Here is a 12,869-nt window from a genome sequence, read left to right as displayed (position 1 = left end):
TGTCTATTCTAAATTTGCTCCGATCATTGTGATGTGAAACACAATTTGAATCAATTAAATCTTAAATTTTTACAAATCAATCAATTTAGACGGTTGATTAAAATTATATCTATTAATCATATTTGGTTATGAAAAGTGTACATTTTTGTTTGAGTATCAATTTTTAAAATTGAATTATTAGGGTAAATGTTGAAAATTTTAGATGGAACTTTGCTGTTTTAAATTTGTTAATCTACTAAGGTGTTAGGGGTTGAATTGATACATAGTTTCGTATGAGGTTTTTTCAATCTAATTGTGATAGGATGTGTAAATAGATACACCCACCAAATTTAAAGTTTTAAATCAATACATTTATTAGTTAATGATTTAAATTGACTCGACGTAGAAGTTATTTTACCAGTCATAAAATTACATTTAAAAATATTTAATACTTCTCGGCATAGACTTATACAAATATTGTTAACATCAGCTCAACTTTTTAAGTTATTTAATTGAGAAAATTATAAATGGTGTGATACAAATTATAAATCACACAATGTGGATGAGACGTGAGTAGAATACTCATAATTTGGTACTAAAGAACTAATGGAAAGAGAGTTCAATATTCTTCTTTCCGGTGGGGCTAACTAAATTTACTCTAATCTGGTAAGTTTCTTGGAACCTTCCCATCTCCATCCTCGCATTTTCTTCCTTCTCCTTCCAATCATCGAACCACCAAATTCTTATAAATCAACCATTATTTTTTTAGTAGAAAGAAAACCATATAATCAAATCAGACGCCACAAAGAAAAGCCCTAGATCTGTGCCGAAATTTCAATTTTCAAAGTTCCGTAAGTTTCTCCAATGGCCGGAACACTTCCTGGTGTAGAATGTGCTCGAAGAAGACGTTGTCATCAAAACAGTATATGGTCAGATTCACCGCTAATCGCCGCTCAGGTTTTAACTAGGAGATCCGTTCTCTGCTTGTACACAAGTAACAACGAAGCGCTCCTCTTTTCAAATCCATCTATGGTTCGTGAATCGGATTATCGATCTGTTAATGAAATTGAAATTTCATGATGGAAAACTGATCTGTTTTTTACATTTTTTCAGGAGAGACGTTTGTTAATGGAGGCAGAAGGAGAAGATGAACTGGATGGAATTGCGAGAGAAGCGAAGAGGAGATTGGATGAGCGATTGTTGAGAACGCAGAGGAAATCAGAAGATAATGGAAGGTACTAAAAACGATTACAACAACAACATCGATGAATTAACGTTTCTTTTGACTTAGTTACCGGTTTTGAGATTGTTCATAAGAAGAATTAAATAGTTGGGATGTGATGGTGCAGAGAGATGATGAGGAGAAAATTCAGTTGGAGAAAGTTGAATTGGATTGGCGTCGAAGAAGATAAGTGCGGTCAATGCCTGGTGAAGAAGACGACTTGGAGTTGATTTTCAGTGAGTTTGTTCTTCATCTTCATCATGATTGGGGGTGGGAATGTAATTTTAGTTAGCTGTTTGTAATTTAACAATTTAAACCCAAACAAATGTAGGATTTTGAATAATTGAAAAAAATACTCTCCAATATAAATGATTGAATAACAAAATATTGAGGGATGGGGTAATTTTGGATCTATGATACATGTTTGTTTGAGTTATGGTTGTTTGGACATTAAATATATTTTCATTGGACATTAATAAGTTTTAAGACAAGAAGTTGAGGTTTGAGTTTGCTCATACCAAAACAAATATCCAATTGGTTAAAAGAGAAAGAAAAATTACATTTGCATCTACTCGCATATCTAGAAAATTTTATTGAACGCGGATGAGAGATAATCTTACCATTGGATAACTTTTGAATTTGATGTTATTTTAGATTTTTATACATAAGGCATAAAGTTTGAGGGCTAGAGCCTCCCAAAGCTATACAAAATCAGTCTAATCTACGAGTGTTTGCATTAAGTTATGATAGGAAAGATAATGAGATTAGTGTGGAAACAAAAATTGTTTCTCTCCTTCCACGTTATAAAGAAGAAAAAGAAAGAAAAATCAAATACATCCATGTTATCTTCGAAATGGATGATGACCGATTAGAGTATATGTGATGAGGCTGCCAATATCCTTATGTATTAGTATGGCCATAAGTGCAAATGAAGCAACAATGGGGAGAAGAGAACTATGGTGGATGACATGGTAGGTAAGGTTAAAATCTGATTTTGGTCTTTAAACTTTGTAATTTTTATTTGTTGCCTATGAACTTTTAAGTATATGTTTTGGTTCCCAAACATTTTTGAAAAAAGCTTACTTAGGTCCACGTCGTTGGAATTTTGTTAAAACGGAATGATGAGATGACTTTTGGATGATTACAAATTTATTATATTAATTAAATTGATAAATAATTAATAAATCTTATTCATTTATTTTATAAATCTTTTACACCCGCATAAAAATATTAAACCCAAATTAGAAACTAATTGACTTAAGTCTCACACATCTCCTCTTGACTTCTCCCTTTTATTTATTTTTCAAATTGAAATAATCTTGAAGCAAATCACGACGACGTTGTGTTGACGACGACGTTGTGTTGAAGAAAATAAAATGGACATATTGGTGTTTAACATGAATAACAAGTTAAACTAAAAAAATAAAATAAGTACAAAGTTGGTTTAAAATAAACTCTACGAAACTGTAAACAAATATTAATAATTAGAAGAAAGAGACAAAAAAAAAAAAAACACTTTAATGAATCACAAAATATTCAAACACTTCATACATTACAAAATTTATATGTGGATGAGTTGCATCAAGCACATGACTTGAGAAAATGAATTAGAATGACAATGCGTCCAAATGGTAACGATCAAAATCGAAAAGATGCGGACTTTTTGAATCATTCGACAAAATATCAATTTACCATCTAGACCTTGAGTTAATGATTAAAACCTAGATTATGGATGAGTGATTATCTTATTTAACCTCCGGATCATACAAATATAGAAGTTAACTCACCATTCGATAGTTGACGTAATCTTAATGACATAGACCAAAGTATATTAAATAAAAAAATTAGAAACTAAAAGAAACACTTTTAAAAGTTAAAGAACAAAAATAGAATTAGATATAAAGCTTAGGAACCCATATAGAATTTAAACAAGAAAATTAACCTCCCTATCGTTACTTTTACAATGAAAATGATTGGCGGAGTTTGGATCAACTTCTTGTCCTTTGAATGTCTATCAATAATATTGGTAAACATATACATTAGTTTAGATACATTCATCATTGATTGTTTATAACTTTGCCTAACAATAATAAGATGTGTACATCAAATTGAACAAATATTGATAATCGATTTTGAAAACACCAAGAAACAAGTTAAACCAATCGATTTTAGACAGCAGGACCCAAATCAATGTCCAATAAAGAACAAATATACCTGCCCTTTGTTTTGAACAGTCACTTTGGCTAACTTTAAATTAAATTTTAGTTTATTTCTTTCCTGAATAAAGATAAACATGCAGAGTAACATCATAATTAGTCTTTTTTTTTTTTCCTCCTAAACAGCAAATATACGTATACTATAATAATGATGGAAAACAGTGAGAAACACGCCAATTAAATTAAAAATGTTTACATATACAGTGATGTTTAAAAAAATTATAAATATAGCAAAATATGCTAATATCGATAAATGATAGAGTGTATTATTGATAGATCATTCAAAACGTCGTTCTATTACCCACAAACTAAATAAGCTATAAATTATAAACTTTCCTATATTTGCAACTTTTAAAATAGGTTGCTTTATACTTCATTATTATTTTTAAAATTGATATCTATATATAAAGCACAAAAATTAAAAAAGAAAAGCCCTAAAACCACAATCAAATTCGATGTATATCCCTCTCGCGCGCGCAACCATCATCTCCTCCGCGAAGAACAAATCTAACAGCGACGACGTCGGAGCTCCGGACGGCGGTGCCATCTCACGACGACAGCGAATGTGGAACGTCGGAGAGGCGGCGGACCATCTTAGCAAGTGGAGACTTCGGCGGCGACTGTGGAGACTTGAAAGTGTTTATATTTAGGCTTTCTTACCTCTTAAAATTATTGAAAGGTTTGAATTTATTTTGTAAATTGCTACTTGAAACTAATGTTTTGTCTCAAATGCTTATGAAGAATTCAATAGAGCTTTTTGGGTATGCCAAATTTTGTTTTTTGAGATTGTATGCGTATTTCGTAGTAGCTAAATTTGGAATTGACGGTATATTATCTGCTTGAAATTTATTTCTTGGAAGACACTTATTAGTGGTTTGGCATTCTTTTCGAACGAAGATTTATGTGTGTTGCAGTGACACGTTGTTACAATTAAGTAATTGACTTCTAATATGGTTACCTATGGTGGGCTATTTCAAATTTTCAACTATGCATCTTCCCTACACTAAATGGCTGAGGATTCTATTGTATGTGGTGAAGTGTTGTTTGATTGATTGAGATTTTTGTTTGATTGATTAAAAGCTTTATTTGTTTACAAAAGTTTTGAAAGGAAATGATTTCAAAGCTTGACATGTGACTTGCTTATTGAGTATTTTTGTACCCATTTTTGCTTTTCCAAAATGATTTTAGATGACAGCTCAGGTGATAGTTTTGAAAGAAGCTTTGCAGTGGTGATTTGTATCTTAGGATTTGATGGTTTGATTAAGAAATTGTTTGTAATTACTTGGTTCCTCTGATTTGTGTAATAAGTTGTAAAGGTATAATAGTTATGCTTATGCATTATTGTTTTAATAGCTGTATTGGAAAATACGGGCTGTTACTGGTAAATTGTTAATTCAGATTGCGTTTGTTAATGATTCAGGACACTTTTGGAAGGATTTCTGAGGGATCTATTTAGACGGCCATAGACTGTGCAGTTGCTAAAAGCAGTGGATAGAAGGAAATATATCTGCAACATTTTGCAGTTTTTATCCTTCTCTAGACCACAAAGGAAAAGAAAATACCGACCCACTTCCATGAATTGTTTGTTACTCGCTGTGAATAATCCCACCAAGCTCAATAAATTAAAGCTCAAACTAGTCAGATTTGCCTCCACTGCAATTGCTCAACTAAACTCATGTATTTTTTCACACAGTGATGATGAACAAAGTACCTCCTCCTTCAACACATCTTTGAATGTTCAATGTAAACCATCAAAGGTGGTCCAAGTCCTAGAAAGTCTCCGAAGGGAGCCCAAAATTGCCTTTTCCTTTTTTTGTGAATTGGAGGAACGGGGATTTCAACATAACATCTCTACTTACGCAGCTCTTATTAGGATTTTGTGCTCTTGGGGTTTGGGGAGAAAGCTTGAAACTCTGTTTTTGAATCTCATTGGATCCAAAAAAGTGGAATTTGATGTCTTAGATTTGATTGAATCACTTAATCAAGGGTGTGTGGTGGATGCCTCATTTATTCGAGTATATGATGCCTTAATCAAGGCTTATGTCAGTGTTAACTTGTTTGATAGTGTTGTGGATTTACTCTTCCGATTAGGAAGGAAGGGATTTGTTCCACATATTTTTACTTGTAATTATCTCTTGAACCGGCTTATTGAGCATGGGAAAATGAATATGGCTCTAGTTGTGTATGAGCAGTTGAAGAGGTTTGGTTGCCAACCTAACGATTACACTTATGCTACTGTAATAAAAGGGCTTTGTAAAATAGGTAAAATGGAAAAAGCTATAGACATTTTTGAGGAGATGAGTGGATATGGGATGGTTCCTAATGCCTTTGCTTGTGCTGCATATATTGAAGCGTTGTGTACCCATGATTGTTCAACTTCAGGGTATCAGTTGCTACAAGCATGGAGAGCGGAACTATTCCCAATAGACACGTATGCTTATACTGTAGTCATTCGTGGGTTTTGTGATGAGATGAAAATAGATGAGGCAGAATCTGTCTTTCTTGATATGGAAAATTATGGAGTAGTTCCAGATGCACAAACATACGGTGTGTTGATCAATGGCTATTGCAAGAAGTTGAATTTGCAAAAAGCTTTGTCTCTTCACAGTCTCATGCTGTCAAAAGGTATAAAATCAAATTGTGTGATTGTCAGCTTTATCCTTCAATGCTTCCTTAGGATGCAAATGTATTCAGAAGTAGTGAACCAATTTAAAGTATTTCAGGGAAAGGGGGTATTTTTGGACAATGTTGTATACAATATTGTTGTTCATGCCCTATGTGAACTAGGGAAATTGGAGGAAGCTATTGAGTTGTTAGAAGAAATGACAAGTAGACAGATCCAGATGGATGTCATGCATTATACAACAATGATTAAAGGTCTTTTTGCTCAAGGAAAAATTCATGAAGCAATGATGATGTTTGAAAATTTGAAGAAAAATGGTGTTGAGCCTGACTCCATCACTTATAGTGTGCTTGCTGCTGGATTTTCTAGAAATGGTCTTGTATCTAAGGTCCAAGACCTTCTAGACTACATGGAGGAACATGGTTTGAGAAAAGACCCTAAGATGCCCGACCTGATAATTGAAAATTTATGCATAGGAGGAAAAGTGAAAGAAGCAACTGAAATTTTCAATAGTTTAGAAGTAAAGACGGTAGATAACTATGCTGCCATGATTAATGGGTATTGTGCAGCCAGTGATACGAAATCTGCTTATAAACTTTTTGTTAATTTGTCCAAGGAAGGAATTTTTATTAGAAGAAGTTCTCTCGTTAGGCTAGTTAGCAGGCTTTGCATGGAAAATTCTAGCTTTAGAGCTATTGAGGTGATGAAACAACTTCCAGTTATGAATGTGGAGGCTAAAGAAATTGTTTACAATAAAGTCATAGCTTCCCTATGCCGGGTAAAAAATATGAAGATGGCCCAATGTTTATTTGATTGTTTAGTTCGTGCTGGCTTGATTCCCGATCTTATCACTTACACAATGATGATAAATGGTTATTGCAAGATTAATTACTTGAGAGAAGCTTATGAACTTCTGTGTGATATGAGGAATCGAGGAAGGGAACCTGATATTTTTGTCTATACAGTTTTGCTTGATGGTGGATTTAAAACCAGTTTACAAAAGTGCTCCTCTGTAGAAATAGCTTTGACGTCTTCAATTTTTAATGAAATGAAGGACATGAAGATCACTCCAGACGTTGTTTACTACACTGTATTGATTGATGGGTATTGTAAAATGAACAACCTTAATGATGCTTTTGTCCTCTTTGAGGAAATGGTTGATCAAGGAATAGAGGCTGATGCAGTGACTTATACTGCCCTACTGTCCAGCTGTTGTAGAAATGGATATAAGGAGAAGGCTCAAACCCTCTGTTATGAAATGACGTCTAAGGGAATTCTTCCTCCTAATAATTTCTCATATCTGTTGCAACACGATACTTTAGAAACCAAGAAAATTTAACTTTGCAAGCTCTTTACTGAATAACAGTGAGTAGCATGAGTCCTTGAATTTTTCAAATGAAGTATTATGCTTAGTCCTTGTACACAATGCTGTTCTCTTTCTTTTCTTTTCATTCGCTTGCGTCCTGCCTCTCTCCTCCTTTTGAATTTTACAAGTTCTTTGTACTCTGCAGGTCATGGATTCTCCACAACTGAAATCTACTTGAGCAATATAGTGAACTCTGCCTTGACCTGATGATGAAATAGTCAAGTGTGTGGAATTGCTGCAGTAATGGGGTTGGAAGGAAATTAAAATATACAAAATCCAGGTTCATACTTAATTATTTTACTTGACCTCACGACTCATCTTTAAAATTACTTTCTTATAATCCAAGTCAAATATTACTGGGAATGACAAGAACTTATTTGAAGCAATATATTTGTAAGGGCTTATTTGAAGTAGTTAGTTAGTTAAACTTGTCAATGATATTGGTAATTGGGTTTCTATGCATCTTTTTATGCCTTTTGTGGTGCCAGTAACCATAATTGAGCATCAGTTAAAAGTTAAGTCTCTTAAACGGTAATCTTATGGCTTTGCCTTGCAGTTTCTGTGAAGGGAAGTCAGTCTCCTCTGTTGCAAACATGGTGCAGATGTTATCCAGAGCTGTAAGTTTCTAATGTTTTTAGTTCCTACTAATCATCAATGTTTACAACCTAATAATTCCAACGATCCTAATCTCTGATTCTGTGCATTACACTTTCCTTTTTTTTTTAAAAAAAAGAATGGTAAAAACTTGGAACTTTTGATGTTCTGGAAATGGGGGGATGATCTTGATAAAGGGTTGAGAAGTTACAGGTGTTTTCTATGGTGACCGCCTGTCCAAGATTAATGTCCTACGGTTTTTTTACACTCAAATGTTATAGGATTAGATGAGTTGTCTTGTGAGATTAGTCAAAGTGTGTGTAAGTTGGTCCTGACACTCATGGATATTAGAGAAAAAAAATTCATCTCGTTTTGACTTACCATATTGCTGGTTTTGATCATCAACATTACCATAAAACTGCAAGGTTTTCACATTAGAGTCTTGACACAAGGCTGAATTTACAGCTGCTGAATAACATGCGGAGTAGCATTTCCTTTTTTTCGGAGCATTATCTTGGTTCCACGTAGATGAAAGGTGTTGTTGAGGCGCAGCAGGCGCTCGCTTAAGGCTAGAGCGAGGCCAGTGTTTTGAAAGGAACACTTCAGGCACGCCTAGGTGCTAGGTGCAACATTGGCGCTTCATTATACCCACGGCTAAAATTGATTTAATACAAGTGCAGATTTCTTCATCTTCAAAAAACCATATGTACGTCTCCTCCTCTTTTTTTTCTTCTTCTCCTTCTCCTTCTCCTAAGACAAAAAATAAAGGCTTCGTGCCCTAAAAAAAACATGACACCTCCTCATCTCCTCTTCCAAAAATAAATTATTCCTCTTCTTTAGAAAATAGAGGCTAATTTAATTCCAATTCTTCGAAAAAAAAAAAAGAGAAATCTTTTCTAACGGAAACCTTTAAGGCTTCAACTTCATCTCTTCTTTTTGCTGAAAACTCTCCAAAACAGTAGTGTTCAACGTTCCATCTTCATCAAATTTTTGGTATGTTCCAACTCCTAACTTTTGTGATCAATTTCTTAAGAGTTTCTAATTAGTTTAATTTTCTAACTATTTAGATGGCTGAGGACAGTTCAAGAAAAGATCTAGCATGGAAATATGCTCGATTGCAAAATGAGCGAGATGTTAATACGTTATTGTATGGTTTTTGTTTAAAAGCAACTAAAGGAGGAGTTTTTAGAATGAAACAACATCTCGTTGGTGGTTATAGAAAGGCCACAGCTGGTAGAAAATGCCTTGATCACGCGAAGGAAGAAATTAAAGCTTATATGTCCAAGAAAAAGGAGATTAAAGAGCAAAGAAATTTGATTGTTGATATTGATGCAAAGACTTATGGTTTTGAATATGAAGATAACGATGTGTAAGTAACCTGAATGAAAGAGTGGATCGGGTTTAAAGAGGCCAAGTCAAAAAGGTCCAATGGATGTATATTGTACACCTAACCTGAAAGTTGTTGATAATAGAAAGAATTACAAAAAAAAAAGGGAAAACAAAACACAATGATTGAAGCATGCAAAAGGAGACGAGTGAGCAAATCATCCAAAGAATTGCTCGTTGGATTTATAATGTTGGAGTGCCTCTAAATGCTTGTACTTATGATAGCTTTGCTCCCTATGAATGAGGCAATAAGACAATTCGATCCTGGATTGAAACTTCATGAATTGAGATTGCCGTGTTTGAAAAAGAAATTATAATCCACAAATAAGTTGATGAAGAGCCATAAGGTGAATGGTGAAGGTTGGATGCACTATTATGGCTGATGATGGACACAAGAAATAGGACATTAACTTTTTAGTTAATAGTCCTAAATGCACTATGTTGATTCTGTTGATGCTTCATCTTATGTGAAGGATGGAAAGAAAATGTTTGAGTTGGCTTGACAATTTCGTAAAGGTCATTGGAGAGGCCACCATGTTACCTCAACAAATGTTATGGCATAAAAAAAAGTTTGAAGTACCAACTCTTTATTAAATTTGTTAGTTATGCCTACAGATTTAAGAAGTTTAAATATGTTCGATTGTTAGAAGCAAAACAACCACAATTAATTTGCTCTCTATGTGCCGTGCATTGCTTTAGATTTGATGTTGGAAGATATGTACAAGATCCCACATATCCACAACCCATTTAAAAGAGGCATGGGTGTTAGCAATTTCATTTTTGTTTGTTCACGATTGTTAAACATGATAAGGCGCAAGACCAACTAAGAATCGTTCCGCTACAACTTGCATGACACTATCAAAGTTTACATCGCCAGAAAAACAATTTGAGAACTATGTTTATTTCGGATTAATGGAAAAACAACAAATGGAGTAAAAAACAAGGAAAACAGCTGCTCAAATAATTTTGTTCATAACTTTTTGGAATACCATCATGTTTGCTCTTAAAGAATCCAACTGTTTGGTGCGAGTACTTAGGTTGGTGGATGGCGAGAAGAAGCCTCCCGTCAAATACATTTATGAGGCTATGGATAGAGCCAAGGAGGCCATTGCAAAATCCTTTGATGGTAAGGAAGAAAAGGACAGGCATTTTCACAATAATTCCTTTGATGGTAAGGAAGAAAAGGACAGGCATTTTCACAATAATTGATCGACGGTGGGAGCTTCAGTTGCATTGTTCTTTGCATGCAATAGGATGTTATCTAAACCCAGAATTCTATTACTCCAATCCAAATATTCAAGCTGATGATGAAATTGTCAATGGTTGTATACACGTATAACAAAGATGGTTGCTTCCTTGGACATTCAAGATAAGATACTTAGAAAGCTAACCTTACAAGAAAGTTGAAGAACTATTTGGACGGGCTTTAGCAATTAGACAGAGGGACAAAATTTCTTCAGGTAAACTTGAACTTTTAAGTCTTTGATTAAACATTGAATAACATTCAAATTGAAAATTACTAATATACTTTTGATCTATAGGGAAATGGTGGGATGATTTCAGGCAATCAACTCCCAACTTGCAGAAGTTCACTGTGAGAATTTTAGATCTCACTTGTAGTGCCTTGACATGAACGTAATTGGATCGTTTTTGAACAAGTTAGGTATCTTCTATTACTTGTAATGCCTTTAGATGCTAATGTAATTGAATCGAACAATAAAACTTTTGTTATATACTTGTAGCAACATAGCAAGAAAAGGAATAGACTGCTTGAAGTCGAATGAATGATTTAGCCTTCATAAAATATAGTAGAGCATTGAAGCATCGATATACTATTTAGGACATTGCGGACCCCATCTCTATAAAAGAAATAATGAATGAATGTTTGGAAGAATAGATGATGATTAAGAGAAGGATGATCTTGTTTTTGTCGTTGATTCTTCAACATAGGTGATGTTTCAAGAGCTGCTGGACCAAAAGAACTTGCCTATTATTCTAGAGTTGGTTCCTTAAGAACCAAGTCTAAGACTAAGCTTCATGTTTATCTTCATCTTCGGCACAACTACTGCTCCAACCCAGTTACTTTGGATGACTTTGAGATGGGCAAAGAAGGTATAGATGGTTGTAAGTCGATTGATGGAGAGAATGAAGACGAAAACCTATTTAGTGAAGATGACTCCTATCTTTAGGATTTTAGCATTGTATTTGTAATTGTTTTTGTGTCATTTTACTTAAGTTGGTGGTAAATGAACAGTATTTAAACCTTATTGTTGCAACATCATCGCGTCTATGGGGTTTTTTTTGAGGCGAAAGGTTTGAGGTTGCCATTTGTGATTGGTGATCAATTTTAAAAATAAATGGTCTACTTTTACCAAAGATAGGTTTGGAGGTCAATGAGTGTAGGGAAGATTTTATTCTACTATCTAAAATTATTATTAAATTCAAGAGAAAAAGGAAATTAACAATTAGAATATCTCTCACTAAAATCTCACTTTTAACTTAAAAATAAAGCAAAATTGTATTTTGTGAGTGGATAACCATCCTTCAATTTATTATCACATTGTGTTTGAAATCTTTTTAATCAAGAAAGTCATTCACCTCCATTAATTTTGATAATTTAATAGTCTCAAATTTGCCACCAGATTAATATGATAATCAATGAAATGTCTCATGTGGATTAACTCATATTTTGTTAGTAAAATATGAAGTGATCCTTATGAGTGGTGCAAGCCAAGATTAACATTCATTTTTAGAAGATAGAGGTGAAAAATCAAGTTGAAACTTTGTTGAGAAAATTCCATTTTGAATGAGATTGAAATTTATTTGAAAACTTTGAAGTAAAACCAAGTGTAAATTATTTATGAAAATTTCAAATTCATATTGTTTTTAGAAATTGAAATGATTTAACATTCATTTAAATCCATTGAATTTATTTTGGAAATTCAAATTAAAACAAATTTGAAATATTTTAGAAAATCTTGAATTATATTGTTTTTGGACTAACAAACTTGATTTAAAATTGGTTGAGAATTTATTTATGAAAATTGTAAACTAAAGTTAAAACGAAAATGTTTTTCTAGAAATTTCAAATTGAGAAAATTAAAAAAAAGAAAGAAAGAAAAGAATTGGAATTCTTCTTAGAACTCTTATTTGCAATCAAATTAAATGAAAGATGGACAATGTTAATTGAAGAAAAAAATCAAATTGAAGAAAGATTGGTATCTAATAAAAAAAAAATTAAAGTTGAAACTTATTTTCAAAATTCAACGGAAGCTTTACGTGGAAAATCTAATTAAAACAAAACTGAAATTATTTGCTAAATCTCAATAAAATCAAACTAAAATGACATTTAATTAAATTGTTTTAAAATTAAATTCAAATCAAGTTAGAAATCACCAAGTAAAATCAATATAAAATTCATTTAGAAAATTTTAACTATCAAATGAGTTCATGAAACTAAAGATTATTATTAAATTAGATTTA

General features: G+C 33.1%; 2 protein-coding genes across 10 annotated transcripts; both read left to right on the top strand.

Annotated features, from left to right (window-relative positions):
• The first annotated feature begins 539 nt into the window (after nt 1-539).
• LOC101204072 (pentatricopeptide repeat-containing protein At2g26790, mitochondrial) lies at nt 540-11,762 on the top strand. 9 transcript variants are annotated; one of them, XM_031880320.1, is made up of 10 exons: nt 540-645; nt 749-1,011; nt 1,093-1,214; nt 1,329-4,096; nt 4,838-7,405; nt 7,552-7,686; nt 7,963-8,023; nt 8,466-8,706; nt 9,068-10,846; nt 10,928-11,762. In XM_031880320.1, exon 5 carries the CDS (start codon nt 4,992-4,994, stop codon nt 7,377-7,379), a length of 2,388 nt encoding a protein of 795 aa, XP_031736180.1. In that variant the 5' UTR covers nt 540-645; nt 749-1,011; nt 1,093-1,214; nt 1,329-4,096; nt 4,838-4,991; the 3' UTR covers nt 7,380-7,405; nt 7,552-7,686; nt 7,963-8,023; nt 8,466-8,706; nt 9,068-10,846; nt 10,928-11,762. The 9 variants fall into 9 exon arrangements, with proteins under 9 accessions (XP_031736180.1, XP_031736181.1, XP_031736184.1 ...); XM_031880321.1 differs by having other exon boundaries at nt 543-645; nt 752-1,011; XM_031880324.1 differs by having other exon boundaries at nt 558-1,011; nt 10,928-11,044; nt 11,337-11,762.
• On the top strand, nt 844-1,431 carry LOC101215379. Its single transcript, XM_004146656.3, has 3 exons — nt 844-1,011; nt 1,093-1,214; nt 1,329-1,431. Exons 1-3 carry the CDS (start codon nt 844-846, stop codon nt 1,429-1,431), a joined length of 393 nt encoding a protein of 130 aa, XP_004146704.1.
• Nucleotides 11,763-12,869: the final 1,107 nt, after the last annotated feature.

The sequence above is a fragment of the Cucumis sativus genome, chromosome 1 (assembly GCF_000004075.3).
Source record: "Cucumis sativus cultivar 9930 chromosome 1, Cucumber_9930_V3, whole genome shotgun sequence".
Classification (NCBI taxonomy): Eukaryota; Viridiplantae; Streptophyta; class Magnoliopsida; order Cucurbitales; family Cucurbitaceae; genus Cucumis; species Cucumis sativus.
This window is presented reverse-complemented; position numbering and strand designations above follow the sequence as displayed.

Excerpts from the sequence above, each read along its gene's own strand:
- LOC101215379 (XM_004146656.3), top strand. The coding sequence starts at position 844 with ATGGCCGGAACACTTCCTGGTGTAGAATGTGCTCGAAGAAGACGTTGT. Across the intron at positions 1,012-1,092 it reads TCTTTTCAAATCCATCTATG|GAGAGACGTTTGTTAATGGA; the intron begins GTTCGTGAATCG and ends ACATTTTTTCAG. Across the intron at positions 1,215-1,328 it reads AAATCAGAAGATAATGGAAG|AGAGATGATGAGGAGAAAAT; the intron begins GTACTAAAAACG and ends GTGATGGTGCAG.
- LOC101204072 (XM_031880320.1), top strand. The coding sequence starts at position 4,992 with ATGAATTGTTTGTTACTCGCTGTGAATAATCCCACCAAGCTCAATAAA.